The sequence below is a fragment of the Merops nubicus genome, unplaced genomic scaffold, assembly GCF_000691845.1.
Source record: "Merops nubicus isolate BGI_N331 unplaced genomic scaffold, ASM69184v1 scaffold53, whole genome shotgun sequence".
Classification (NCBI taxonomy): domain Eukaryota; kingdom Metazoa; phylum Chordata; class Aves; order Coraciiformes; family Meropidae; genus Merops; species Merops nubicus.
The window spans coordinates 22,678-35,610 of record NW_008600676.1 but is presented as its reverse complement, the minus strand read 5'-3'; the positions used below and the strand labels follow the sequence as shown (position 1 = coordinate 35,610).

The window sequence follows — 12,933 nt, the reverse complement described above, 5'->3', positions numbered from 1 at the left end:
TAGTTACCTTTTTCTGTACATGCACACCCAAATAATGACTAGAAAAATAACTCTTAAAGGTGCTTGATAATTCTCCTTTTTAATTCTTTTTTTTTTCAGTGATATGCCTCCACTCTAACTTTTTAAATTACTACAAATAATATCTCCTCTGTTTGGCAGGGATATTGCTGCTAGAAACGTGCTGGTGTCTGCCACTGACTGTGTGAAATTAGGTGACTTTGGTTTATCTCGATACATGGAAGACAGTACTTACTATAAAGGTGAGCTGACATTCTGAGTCCTTCACACAGGCCACTTAGAAGACAGTTGCTTCTCACAGTAGAGTTTGTTGTCAAAAGGAATTAACCAGATATTCTTGGTCTAGTTGTATAAAAAGGCAAACTATTTAACCGTTTAATGGATGACACTCAATTCCTACATGTATGCTTAAGTGGACGAATAACAAGGTCTGATTAAGTTGTAAAAAAACAGAAAATTCACACATAGGTAGAATTCCCCTTTTTATGACAATCTGATAGTCCTTTCTTCACCATTTTTAGAATATTAACCACATCTGAGGCCTGTTTGAGATAATATTCATATTCATGGCATAATATAGTTAACCTACAATGAGTTCATGGTTATCTATGGATCACTTTTGAGTTTGTGCTGCCATTGCATGCTGCATACTTCAGAAGCCACTGGGCTAGGGAGATGCAGTGCAAAAAACAGTCTCTGAAGCCTGCCTTTTCCCCCTGTTTGGATGGAATAATGATCTGAAGTGGGTGTAGCAGCTGTGATAAGTCCTGCAGTGACTGATGGGTGGAAATACAGAATGAGAATATGGTTTGCATGTAGGGCACCAAACAGGAGCATGTGAAACCTGGTGTATATTATGAAACATATTTCTAATTTCAGTCACATATTTTAAAGCAGCCTTTACCTGTCCCCTTACACTCTGTTTCCTCATTTCATTTGTCTTATATCACTGTGAGCTACATTATCATCATTTTAAGTGCTGAGAGGAGAGGAGGGATACTTTTGACATGATCAGTTCTTGCTGTGCTTTTGGGGTTTGTTGTTGGAGGCTTTGTTGGGAGGTTTGGGGCTTTATATTGGTCTTTGTGGGTTCTTTTTTGTATTTTGGGTTAGGCCAAAGGACCTACCCTTTTTTTCTATGAACCATTCAAAAAACACCTGCTCCCTAGCAGAGATTTTGTGAGTTTCAGATTTGGTGCCAGTACCTTCTTAACTGCAGTATTTTCATTTTGAAATAGGGATTAATTTGAAACTTGAAGGACCTCAGTCTGAATATTTAGGGACAGAGAGGACTGACCATCAAAACTGGTCAGACAGTGCAGAAATCTCTTGTATTAAGTTTGATAGTGGCAGTGCTTCTCCAGCGGTGGGTTTTGCCTATAAATTATTTCACTGAGAACAAAACTGATGTTTGAGCTCAGCAGTAGGAATAACAGCCTGCCTTGCCTTGCCTTGCCTTCCCTGTAGCTTCCAAAGGAAAACTGCCTATCAAATGGATGGCTCCAGAGTCAATCAACTTCCGACGGTTTACCTCAGCTAGCGACGTGTGGATGTTTGGTAAGTGGACACTGAACGGTGGGGTTGCTTCACTGGCCTCCTGGAGGAGTTCAGTATTTCATTTTAACTACTACAAATGAATAAGTTCCATATATTTGGCACTATTTTTACTGCACTTTTTGAAAATCCAGTTTCTTCCAGGACATTTTCCATCTCTGTATTCTTCTTTCTTTTTTTTTGGACTTATTAAGCCTAAAGTTTCACTTGCCTTTTTGCCTCTAGTCAGAAGCTGACAGAAGTGAAGGTACCAGGAAATTAGGTCATAGTCGTAACAGAGATTATTTTTTTTTACTGTTGTTTTTCTTTTTGTTATACTGTTCTTACTTGCTGTTTCTGTTCCATATTTTCACTTTTCTTATATGGTGGTATGCCTCCTTCCTTGCTTAATACATAGATCAGCCTGTGTCCTGTTTCCAGATCTTTAATGCCAGATTCCCACTTAATTTGTCTTTCATTGCTGCTGCAAACTTAGAAAATGTGACCAGAATGAGTAAAAATATGGGTATATGGGAATACCCTGAAGCCTTTAATTTTTTTTTTTCTTAAACATGCAAGTTTTATATGAATCTGATCACGTGTGCTCAAACTGGTCCAGACTGCTGTACAGTCAGATCAAAGATAGGCTGGGTAAAGGAACAAAGGTGATGAAACTTGAAATAAAAGCAGGACAGTCAATTAAGAGTTAATCCTCTTTACAAAATAAAATTTGTATCTTTTTAACTGAAGGGTATGTGAATTTTAGCAGGTTTATAATAGTGTGAAGAAAGCTCTAGTATAGTCAGACTTAGGAAAATTAAGTCTATGGAAGTTTCTGGCCAATCCTAGGCCAACAGACCATTCCCTTTGTGATTTTAACATAGTTTCAACAGAAACTGTTTTATTACATAGTTTCAGCACAAAAAAGTGGGATCAATGCCAGCATTAAAACACCTTCAAAGTGGAACTGCACTCCACGTGTCGAGACAAGCCTGTTGGTACTAGTGGAAGGGCAGAGCAAACACAGATCATTCTGCCTCATAGAAGAGTAGATTTGAATATGAGGAACCCTTCTGATTTACGATAGGTGAAAGGGAAGCAAGGCTGCTGTGAGCCAGCTCTGGCTCATGCTTCCTCAGAAATAGCTGGGGTTGATACTGTGTGTGTGACCCTACTGCACATCACTCCTCTCTGCTGCCTGCTGGTAAGTCACAACCGATTCCCTAGCTCTGTGTTTCTGGAGAAATGACATTTTTTGGCTGTACAAAATCAGGGCTTGTTTCTTTTATTGTTTTCTCACACTGGGGAAAACTGTCGTGTGTGTGTTTCTCAGGTGTGTGTATGTGGGAGATCCTAATGCACGGGGTGAAGCCCTTCCAGGGGGTGAAGAACAATGATGTGATTGGGCGGATTGAGAACGGTGAGCGGCTCCCAATGCCTCCCAACTGCCCTCCCACCCTCTACAGCCTTATGACCAAGTGCTGGGCCTACGACCCCAGCAGGCGACCCAGGTTTACTGAACTTAAAGCACAACTCAGGTAGGGTTTTGTTTCTGAAAGGTCATTTCCTTGTTCAGAAATATTTTTTTTTTCCTCTGTCTTCTGTTACAGTATTTTTCTTTCTGTGGAAAATGCAAGATCCAGGGTATTAACTTTTCTCTTCAGACAGCCAAGTTGTTGCCACTCTTTTGGAAATCTGGACCTTATCTGTTGGAGAAAATTACACTAGGCAATAAATTCAAATAACTGGAAATATGAATCACCTTCTTTCTCTCCCAAGAAAAACTCCAGATTTGACTAGTAATTTGTTTGTAATTTCAGTCCTTGGGGAGAGGAGTAGAAGGAATTTAGAGTGTTTAACTAGTCAAACATTCAGCTGACAATTTTGGGCTGGAAATGTATCCTGTATTAAATAAATGAGCTATCAGGTGAATGCTGTTGAATGTTTTTTTCATAACAACTGTAGCACACTAGTTGCCCTGTGGCAGCTGTGTCTATGCAGTTGTGGAGCCTGCAATAAATGCAGCGTCATTAACTACAAATTTTGTGCCCTTTTAAAACCAGGATGTAGTCTATTTTGCATTTATCTTGGAGTAAATGTGAGCACGTGCTTTTGAGACCAATCTAAATTCACACCTTAGTCTATTCTGCAATAATTTATTCCAATGTCCGTATCTTCATTTCACTTACTACAAAATGGGAGTGATATTTTAGCTTTAAAACATCACTGAGATATTGTACAGACACATACAGGATTTCTGACCACCCTTGGGATCTTAGGAGTGTTCAGTATCTATTTTGCCTAAGTCAATATAAGCTTCAAACAACATGTAGGCATTGTAAAGTGTAAATCCACTCTTGGGTTTGTTGTAATTCATTGCCAAATTCCTGAGTTTTACCTTAGATCTTCTTTCAAAGTAGTACCTTGTGGCGTGTTCTGTTTTCATAATGTTATTATGTGCTGTCGCTGCATGTTTGTGGTACAAGATAATTCATAGGTGGTTGAAATAAGGGACAGGTTTAATATGTGTGGGGAACTTAGCTGCCTTTAAGTTTTTTTCTATTTCTTAACATTTTGTAAGTTTCCACCATCAGTTATTCTGGGAGCTCCAGTGTAGGCTAATAATTTACACAGCTTGAGGAAGATGTAGCCCTTCTCACAAAAGAACTCACCATCCTATTGACTGTGGAGTTAACCACCAAGGAAGGAATGGTAGAGCTGGGTAGGAATTGCAAGGAAAAGATAGGGCACAGTTGTATGATTTAGGTAATAGGTGGAAAATTGGCAATTCACTTGCTTTTTCGGGGTTTTTTTGCCTCTGGAAGAGTCAGGTACTTTTAAATTTTCAGTCAGATTGTACTGATAATTTACAGCTGACTGGCATGGAAGAGAATAAAGCCCTAAAAATATGTGACTAGGAAAATGACCATGGTGTGTTAACTCGGGCAGGGAGACTCACCAGTAAATCCAGAGTAACTGTATTGGGGAGTGAAACAAATGTAGGCTGTACTCAGAGACAGAGTGATGGCAGCAGCACTTAGAACAGCATAAGTCTGGAGGGGCAGAGGGGAAAAAGGTGAAATGTGGAATGATATCACCAGATAAGCAGGATGGATCCGTGCCCAAGAGCCTGGCTTCCCTCAGAAACACCCAGCCAAAGGGTGAGAAGCAACACTCAGGACATGCAACAAGGCAAATTCTCGTTGGTTGCGGATCAGATTGTTTCCCAGTGTGCGTGGGTAAGCTCTGAAACATATCACCCACAAAGACTCTAGAATTTCCATGCTGGGAGACTTTGAAACCTTGACTGGAAAAGGCTTCAATCAACCTGGCTTCACCACGCATGAATCCCAGCTTTACCAGAAGATTGGGCTTGAGACCTCCAAGAGTCCCTTCCAACCTAAACAATTCTCTAGTTCTAGGCGAAAAATGCATTGAAGGGGAGTGGGGCTTTGCTCCTCTACTCATACTGGGAGATATGAAGCTTTGTTTACAGGGCAGCCTCTCTCCTAGGAGCACAGCAACCTTAAAATCCAGTTTTTATTCTGCTCTCACCAAAGCAGAGTTTTCTGCCACTCCAAACTGGTAATCTTTATCTCCTGGAAGTCAGGCAGCACAGTTGTCCTTAGGGCTTCTTTGCACTGCTCTCAGAGCCTCTCGTTGGAAAGGTTCCCAATTCCCTTACGATGAGGCAATCTCAGGCAGCTAGGAAAGATTGTGTTTCAAAACTCAAATTCCCATGAACTTGCAAAAACAAGCCATTTCCCTGGTGGCTTTTTCTGTGTGGTGTTGCTGCTGCTCATTCTGGGTCCTGTCCAGGACAGTCTTTCAAGCTTGAGAGCAGGCTCGTTGTCTGCTTGAAGCCAAAGATACAGCTCTGCAGTGTATCTCTGTTCTAATGAGAAAAAGTCTGTGGCTTTGGGAAAAAACTTCTGTTCTGCATCTGAAATAGCACTGATGGGAGCATAAGCATTTCATGTCTTCTCCATTTGCTGCTTTTCCCATTTCACAGTAACATCTGCTTTGCACAAACTGTGTTTGCAGCTGATTGTGCAAGGCAAAGATGCCGATTTCTGTAGAATTGATAGTGTTGTTAGGGTGGTAATAAGGCCTGATATTTTATAACATTTGATCTGCCCAAAGTCCACAGGAATGTGCTGGTCTTCTTAGCAAATACAGAAACAAAGGGGTGGATTGTGGATTTCCAAATTTAATTCCTCCTCACATCCCAGGTCCCTTTTTCACTGGGGGGATGTCTATAAACGTGGGAATGTCAGGACAGTAAGGTGCTACTCAGCTGCACGGCTGGTTCTGTCACTGACTGGGCCAGGAGTAGAATCTGGGATATTTTAATTAGGAAGCACATGCTGCCCTGCTGATTTTTGGATCAAAGAGATTTTTAGTCTTAATGCTCCATAGTGAATAACATAAAAGGCCCTTTGCAAAGTGTGCAACATACCCAAATCATGCAATACCTCTTCTGCAGGATTTCTCCTCAGAATGGCTCCTGGCCACTTAGTAGAAGCATACACTTACTGTACTGTATTTGTACACTCCCTGTAACCATGGACAATCAGCTATATGCGTGTGTTATTGAATTTATTCTTTGCTATATTCACTGTGCTGCAGGTCTGTATTGCTGAGGTAGCCCCACCACACTCACAGGTTTTCTTTGAAGTCAACTCTGGGGCTTGTGCTTGGGAGTTGTGGTTCCCTGCGTGTCCTGTTGGTTGGTGATTCTGTCAAAACTGGGGTTGTTTGCATTGGAGTTTAACTCTGATTTTCATTTTGAGCTTTCAGATGAATGCAATTGCGTGACATGTTCACTGCAGCATGGAATGAATTTTGTTTAAAGCACTCTTTCTCCTGAAAACAGCAATATAAGCAGCAGTTGTACCACTGCTGTGATAAGAGTTTGGGCTCTGGCCCTCTGTTGGTCACTGATGAAGCAGCACAGGTTTTAACAACACTAACATCCTAGCACTGCAGGTCACATTAAATATAACTCAAAAAAGCTTTATTTTTATTTAATTTAAAAAAAAAAAAAGAAAGAAAAAACTGATGCATGCTTTTAAAGTCTGTTGTTGTGACATCAGTGAGATCATTAGCTGATGAAAACTAGACTTGAGCCTTTTTCTGATTGCATTTGCTGTAGGTACTGAAATGTTGCTCATAAATGAAAACCCAAAACTGATAAGAATAAGGACAGTTTGAGTCATGTCCTTCTGTGGCAACTTGGCAAAAAATTATTTTAATGCAAAACTGAAGTACATGGTGGAGGCTGCAAAATGCTTCATTAGCCTTTTGCTCCTTGAGAGTCACCATTAGCAATGATCTGTAATCCATGTGAAAGGGCTTGGAAATTAGGGTGGTATGTGAAAATATGTTTCTAAAAAAATAAATATGTGAAAAAATGCATCCAGCTTTTATTTCTCATGGCCAGACACATCAGAGTGGAAAAAAAAGAAGCTGCTTGCTCAGGGTCAGAATTTATTGTAGGTTGCAACATCACCATAGCAGCAAACACTGGTATTGCTGTGTCTTTTGAAATGTAAGTTTCAGATAATTCTATACTGAAGCTCCCAGTAAGTTTCCTTTTCAAGTCATGAGCCAGTTTCTTTGTAAATAAGTTTATCAATTAGGCAAGCATTTAATAGTTGAGATTTTTCATCAGACTTAACATAGCCAAGAAGGTGGGTTGTTTGTCTGTAGTACCTCAAGATCTGCTAGGTAAATCATATGAATAGCAATACTTCTCTGCTTGCTCCTCTTTGCTGCTAAAAATAGGTGCAGTTTGGGAAAATATGCCTAGATCTGACTTCCCTGACCTTCTGCAAATTCTAATAAACTCTTCAGAGTACTTGAGCAGCTGCACTGAGAAAAGGTCAAAAATATTTCTTGGCATGCTTTTACTCCATCTATGGACTGGTCTTCCCTTTGAAAAAACAAAGATGTTTCTGTGAGCCATTTATATTCTTCTTGAGTTTGGGAGTAATGCTTCTCTGAGGCATTTCTATTTTATATTCTTGTCAGTGGTACTCAAGGGCACCCAAGTACAAACCCTGCTGCAGCTCATCGGCCTTTGACCAGGCTGTTCTCTGGGTTGTTGGGGAAAGGATCTCCTGATGAAACAGAAAGAGCAGAGAGGGATGAATTAAAGTTGCAAGGCAAAAAGCTGAGCCGATGTTATTAAAAACAAGTCATCTCAGTAGAAACTGGTCCTTTCCAGTGCTGTGACTGAAGTTAATGGGTTTGTGTTGGATCCTGGGGCACCAGCAGTGAAATGGCTGTAATAGCAAGGCAGATAGGTGTTGGTGTTTCATTCCTTTTCATGGGGAAAAAAGGTAACAAATTTGTTGTAACAGATTTTGTGCTGTAGCAAATTGCACTTGTGGCCCCAAATTGTCAATAAGCCATCTCTAATTTTGGTCGGCTCCTTTTAGCCAACTCCTGTTCCATTTTTGGCTCAGATTAACAGTCTGTTATCAACAGATTAACAGCTGCTGTATCAACAGCTTTGTTAAAAAGCTGTATTTTAGTCCTGCAATGTCTGCGTGGAAGTTTTATGTGTATTGTTGTAGGGTTTTTAAATCTTGAGGTATTTCCTGAAACGTGGTGACCGTGGTTCGTGGCTGTGGGTGCATGTGGGCTGATGTCTCATGCTGCATAGAAGTGCATGCTGAATAGCTGAAGTGTGACCTAGCTTAAAAAGAGTGGTTTTTTTCCTAGTTCTGAATGGGTTTAAGTAGGAAATAATTGCATTTCCCTTATTCTGAAGGAAGAGAGAGGTAAAGCAGATTTTTCTCCGTTCAGTGCCCTCCCTTGGGCTGTAGCTGTGTTTCCATGGCAGTTACATCAGGATGACTTTTGTAACTTGTCTGATTTTGGTTTTGTTCCACATTCCTGTGCTACTTCAGCAATAATGGATTGAAATTGCAGCAATACTTAGAAACTTGCTTTAGCTGCAGCGAGATGAGATGACTTCTCTGCTTCTTAGAAGTGGCATAGATTTTGGTTTTGGCTGAGTAAGGAAAAGCAGAGTTCTCATCTTCAACCAAGCAGGAATTTGCTCTTGAAATAAGCAGTAAAGTTCCAAGATTAGAATAGATGGCTCTAGCTGATCTCATCCCCTGCATGAGTAATTCTGGGTGGTTATTCAGCAGACTGAGTAAGAGATTAGAAACTCAGAACCTAGCTTTGTTTCTGGCAACTCTTGAGTGATAAAGAAGCTGGAATAGTTCCTTTACAGGATTATCTTTACACTGGGGATTGTGATATGTAAATGATCTGCCCTGCTCACGTCTCCAGACTATCCATGTAGCATGCAGCTTCAGTGAATTTGCAGCTCCCTGTTTCAAAGCTTCATTCTGAGTATTTTTTCAAATGGCAAATATCCAACATTAATAATCCACATAGCAGAACGGGGAGGAGGCTGCTGTGGGGGCAGCAGTATCACATTGGAACTTCAAACAGTCTTTTTAATAGTCAGAACAGTGGTAAGTAGCAAACGAGTTTTACTGCTGTCTTGTACTTTGTTAAAAATGCAGCCTTTTGACCTGAATGTTTAGGAGCCGGGTGAATTCTGTCACATATTTCTGTTTTGCTAAATTAGTTTGCTTGAATGCGTTCGTTAGTCTAAAATGTAAGAGCTGAAGGCATAGCATTTAAAATGGTTTTTGACTGCTTTGTTTAAAAAAGAAAAAAATCCCAGTGATCTGAAGCACTGTTTGGTTTCAGTAAAGAATGTTTTCATTCTTTGTTTTGAGCCTTTGCAGCAGTTCAGTAGGGTATTTTCTTACGAAAAATAAATTTTCATGCAAGTAAGTGTTTGATTTATCGTCTCTGAGGATTTCTCTCTGTAATTACACATCAAAAGAACTGTTAACAGGCAAAAAAATTTTTTTTGTGCAGGATCAACCACAGCTTTCTAAAAACTCAGTGCTGCTTCTGTTGTTAAAAGCATACTGGTAATCTTACAGAAGTATTTCTTCCTGATGACCAGTTTTCAGAAATCTAACTGAGATAAATAAGAGAAGTCTGTGTTTCAGGAGGTTTGTGAGACATTGAACTGGAGCTTTACTTAAACAGCATATGTTTTCCCTAGTACAATACTGGAGGAAGAGAAGCTGCAGCAAGAAGAACGAATGAGAATGGAATCCAGGCGACAAGTCACAGTGTCCTGGGACTCAGGAGGATCAGATGAAGCTCCTCCCAAGGTAGCTAAGACTGCAAATTACGTGTGTTTATAAAAAAAAAAAAAACATGTTTTTTATTCCATTTATTTTTTTCAAAGCCTCCTTTGACAGGTTTGTTCAAACAACAGCGTTCTGATGAATTTTGTCATCATTTGCTGGTACTTGCCTGCAATGACCCAGCTCTGCTGGGAACTGTTATTAGAACTGATCCATGCTATAGCACTGCACTAATGATTTTCTGTGTCTTGTTTAAATTAAAGAAGACTACCATAGCTGCCACAAAACTTTCCTGGTCATTCTTCTTCTTTCTTGTAGCACTCCTGTGAAATATTAGCTAGTGAGTTCTGGGACCAGCATGAACTTTATAACACATCAGTGGGAGGATAGAAATGAACTATTTAATTTCTATCTAAAATAAGTACATTTTCCTTACTCTGGATGGGAAATTAGGCATTTGCTTCCAGATATCTTGCATGTTTTAGTTTACACTCCATTTTGTTTCATTACACGTCAGTCCTGTTTGGACGTTGGTGCTGTGTTCTGCAGCTGTGGTACTCTAACCTCACCAGTTGTTGAGCACTCTTTTCTCTCAATACCTTGTCTGCTTCTCATTGGAGTTATTCTGCACTTTGAAGGGTCGAGCCTGTATTTTGAAGAATTTAATTTTGTGCATCCACTTCTTACCTGCATCCTGATGAGTTTGTGATGAACTCCCATGGCTGCACAGGCAAGCTGGGGTGCTGATGATCAGCAGGACTTGTGTGGCACCTTCTGCTGCTCACATCTCCCAGCAGCCATAGGAAGGCAACTTAGATTTATTTTGTTTTGTTTCCCCATTGTCAGGTCATTGTCTGATAGATTTCCCAGCTTGGTTCTGCGTTTGGATAGTTTTATGGCACACAAGAAATATGGGCAGTGGAGTTGTTGCTTTCATTTAAACAGCAAACATCCTGTTAACAGATTTAGTCATCTGAGATGAATCAGCAGGATTTGGTGTATTTATAAACAATGTTCTGAGTTACAGAAGCAGATCAAATGCATACATTGGAATAATATGCTATTGAATTGCTACAGCCTTGATGAATTTAGTCTTGAAGCTTTGGGGCTAATTCAAATAGAATTAAGTACCTTTTCCTAATATATTATAATGAAATTATAATATATTATAATTTCAGTATTAGAAACTATCATCCTTAGGGCTTTGTGTGTGATAGACAAACTGAAACACTTGATAACAGATGTGTTAAGACTGAAGTTGATTCTACCACTGCAGTATCTTTTTTTGAGGGAGTTATGTCCTCGTGGTATATGCAGTGCAGTTGCTGGTGAGGTTTTTTATAGAGTATTTTTGTGTGAAATACAGATGTGCACACTAATGATATGGGAACAAGCTGAATTTTGTAGATGGGAGATTTTAAGTAGTTCTTAAGTTATTACCTGTTTTTCTAATTACGGCAACTGATTTTTTTTTTCCTTCTAGGAATTTACTATAGAAGAGGTCTTAAATTCTGTTTTATTTACAGCCTTAAACTCCAACACGTTCTCAAATAATTCAGATATCACAGTTTGTACTATGAGATTAATTGTGTCATACCATGATTTCTGTTAGAAACCTGAGACAGGAAATATCCAGAAAGATACCAATATTTCTCATAAAGTGAGGATAAAATTCTGCAATATCAAAGGGATGTGGTGATCACTGTTAACTGCTAGAAGGACTGAAAGAGCCCATTTGCAGAGTGATGAGGTTTGGGTGGTTTTTCCCCCTCTTTGGTTGTTTTTTCTCCTTTTAAAACACCCAGCAGCATTGTTCCTCACAAAACCAACCAAACAAACAAAAAAACCCCAACTAACCAAAAAAAAAAAAAAAACCTTTGGAAGTGCATATCATACAGAATAACAGAACACTATTGTTTGGAAGATAAAAGTATGTTGTTTTCAGCAGTATTTTCCAACATGACTTCTTTCAGTACTGTGATATTTCTATAGGTGTTCTGGCAAAAGGATGATCTGTTCAAGGTGTGCAGAAACCCAGGCTCCTCTTCAGGCAGTTTTTTCTAATAGTGCTGTCCAAATTTCTGGTGACTTTTCTCATGTATTCCTCTGCTTATGCATCTTGTTTGTTTATGTGTGAAGTATTGCCCTTCTCCTGAAGGGGTAAAGCAAGATAGTCACATAGACTCCTGATAGCTGTTCCTCAGCTGTCCTTTCTGATGGGAGCTAGTCCTGTCCTGTCCTTGTTTGGCTGGGAATGGGTTGCAAGGCAAAGCATGGACAGCAAAGCGACCATGGAGTTCAGACTATGATCAAAAGGATCTTCCATGTTAAGACAATTAGCTATGTAGAAGTTATTTATCAGAACTAACTTTAGTCCTCAGAATAACACATGGACATATTCGTGCTAAACAAACCAGTTTGATGTGTGTTCTGGCTGAAGCAAAATAAATTACTTCTGGGAACAGTCATGGAAGCAACAAATTAGTAGCAAAGCTTCATGTACTGCAGGTCATCAACTTAGAAATCAATGCTGTATTTGCACCTGGAAACTTGATTTAAGAGTTCTATTCTTAGCTGGTGTCCTCTAGAGTTAACTAGGACAGAGCAGGTCATTGAGTGCAAGCAGTTAAATATGCACAAAGAATTCACAGAGCAAGCATTATTTATTGACATATGTAGCAATCAATTCAGCTGCTTCCATTTCCAAGCAAAACTGGAGGAAAACTTCATCTTAGTTGTTTAAAATTAGGTTAATCATTTTAGAATATTTTATTTCAGAGGGGTTTTTTTAAGCTTGCTTTTGTGATGCATCACCTGTAAATGTCTGTCTCACCAAAGAGTGATTTTATGCTGCTAGTTTTCTGTTTCTTAAAGAGACTAAAAATCCCTTTATGTTTACAGCCCAGTAGGCCTGGTTACCCCAGTCCGAGATCCAGTGAAGGGTTTTATCCAAGTCCACAGCACATGGTACAGCCCAACCATTACCAGGTATTACATTTAACACTTTGCATGCATTCTTTCAGATGTGGGGTTTATAACTCGGTTGCTGCCGGAGGGATTAATTCGCTTCTTGTGTGATTTAGTTTCATTTAATTCTGTGAAATGGCTTTTGGTTTACATCAGAACAAACTCCAGACTGAGCACAGTAGGCTTACTCCAGATGAGAAGTATTTTCGTATCCACTGTGGAG

The 12,933-nt window shown here is 39.6% G+C and overlaps 1 protein-coding gene across 1 annotated transcript in view; it reads left to right on the top strand.

Moving 5' to 3' along the window:
- Positions 1-159: 159 nt before the first annotated feature.
- Positions 160-12,933, top strand: part of LOC103770474 (focal adhesion kinase 1) — a gene marked incomplete at its 5' end in the record, with an annotated part of 35,357 nt that continues 22,583 nt past the window's right edge. The window contains 5 exons of the mRNA XM_008937733.1: positions 160-260; positions 1,486-1,575; positions 2,885-3,089; positions 9,656-9,767; positions 12,645-12,731. Of these exons, the coding sequence (XP_008935981.1) occupies positions 160-260; positions 1,486-1,575; positions 2,885-3,089; positions 9,656-9,767; positions 12,645-12,731 (595 nt within the window). The remainder of the gene's footprint in view (positions 261-1,485; positions 1,576-2,884; positions 3,090-9,655; positions 9,768-12,644; positions 12,732-12,933) is intronic.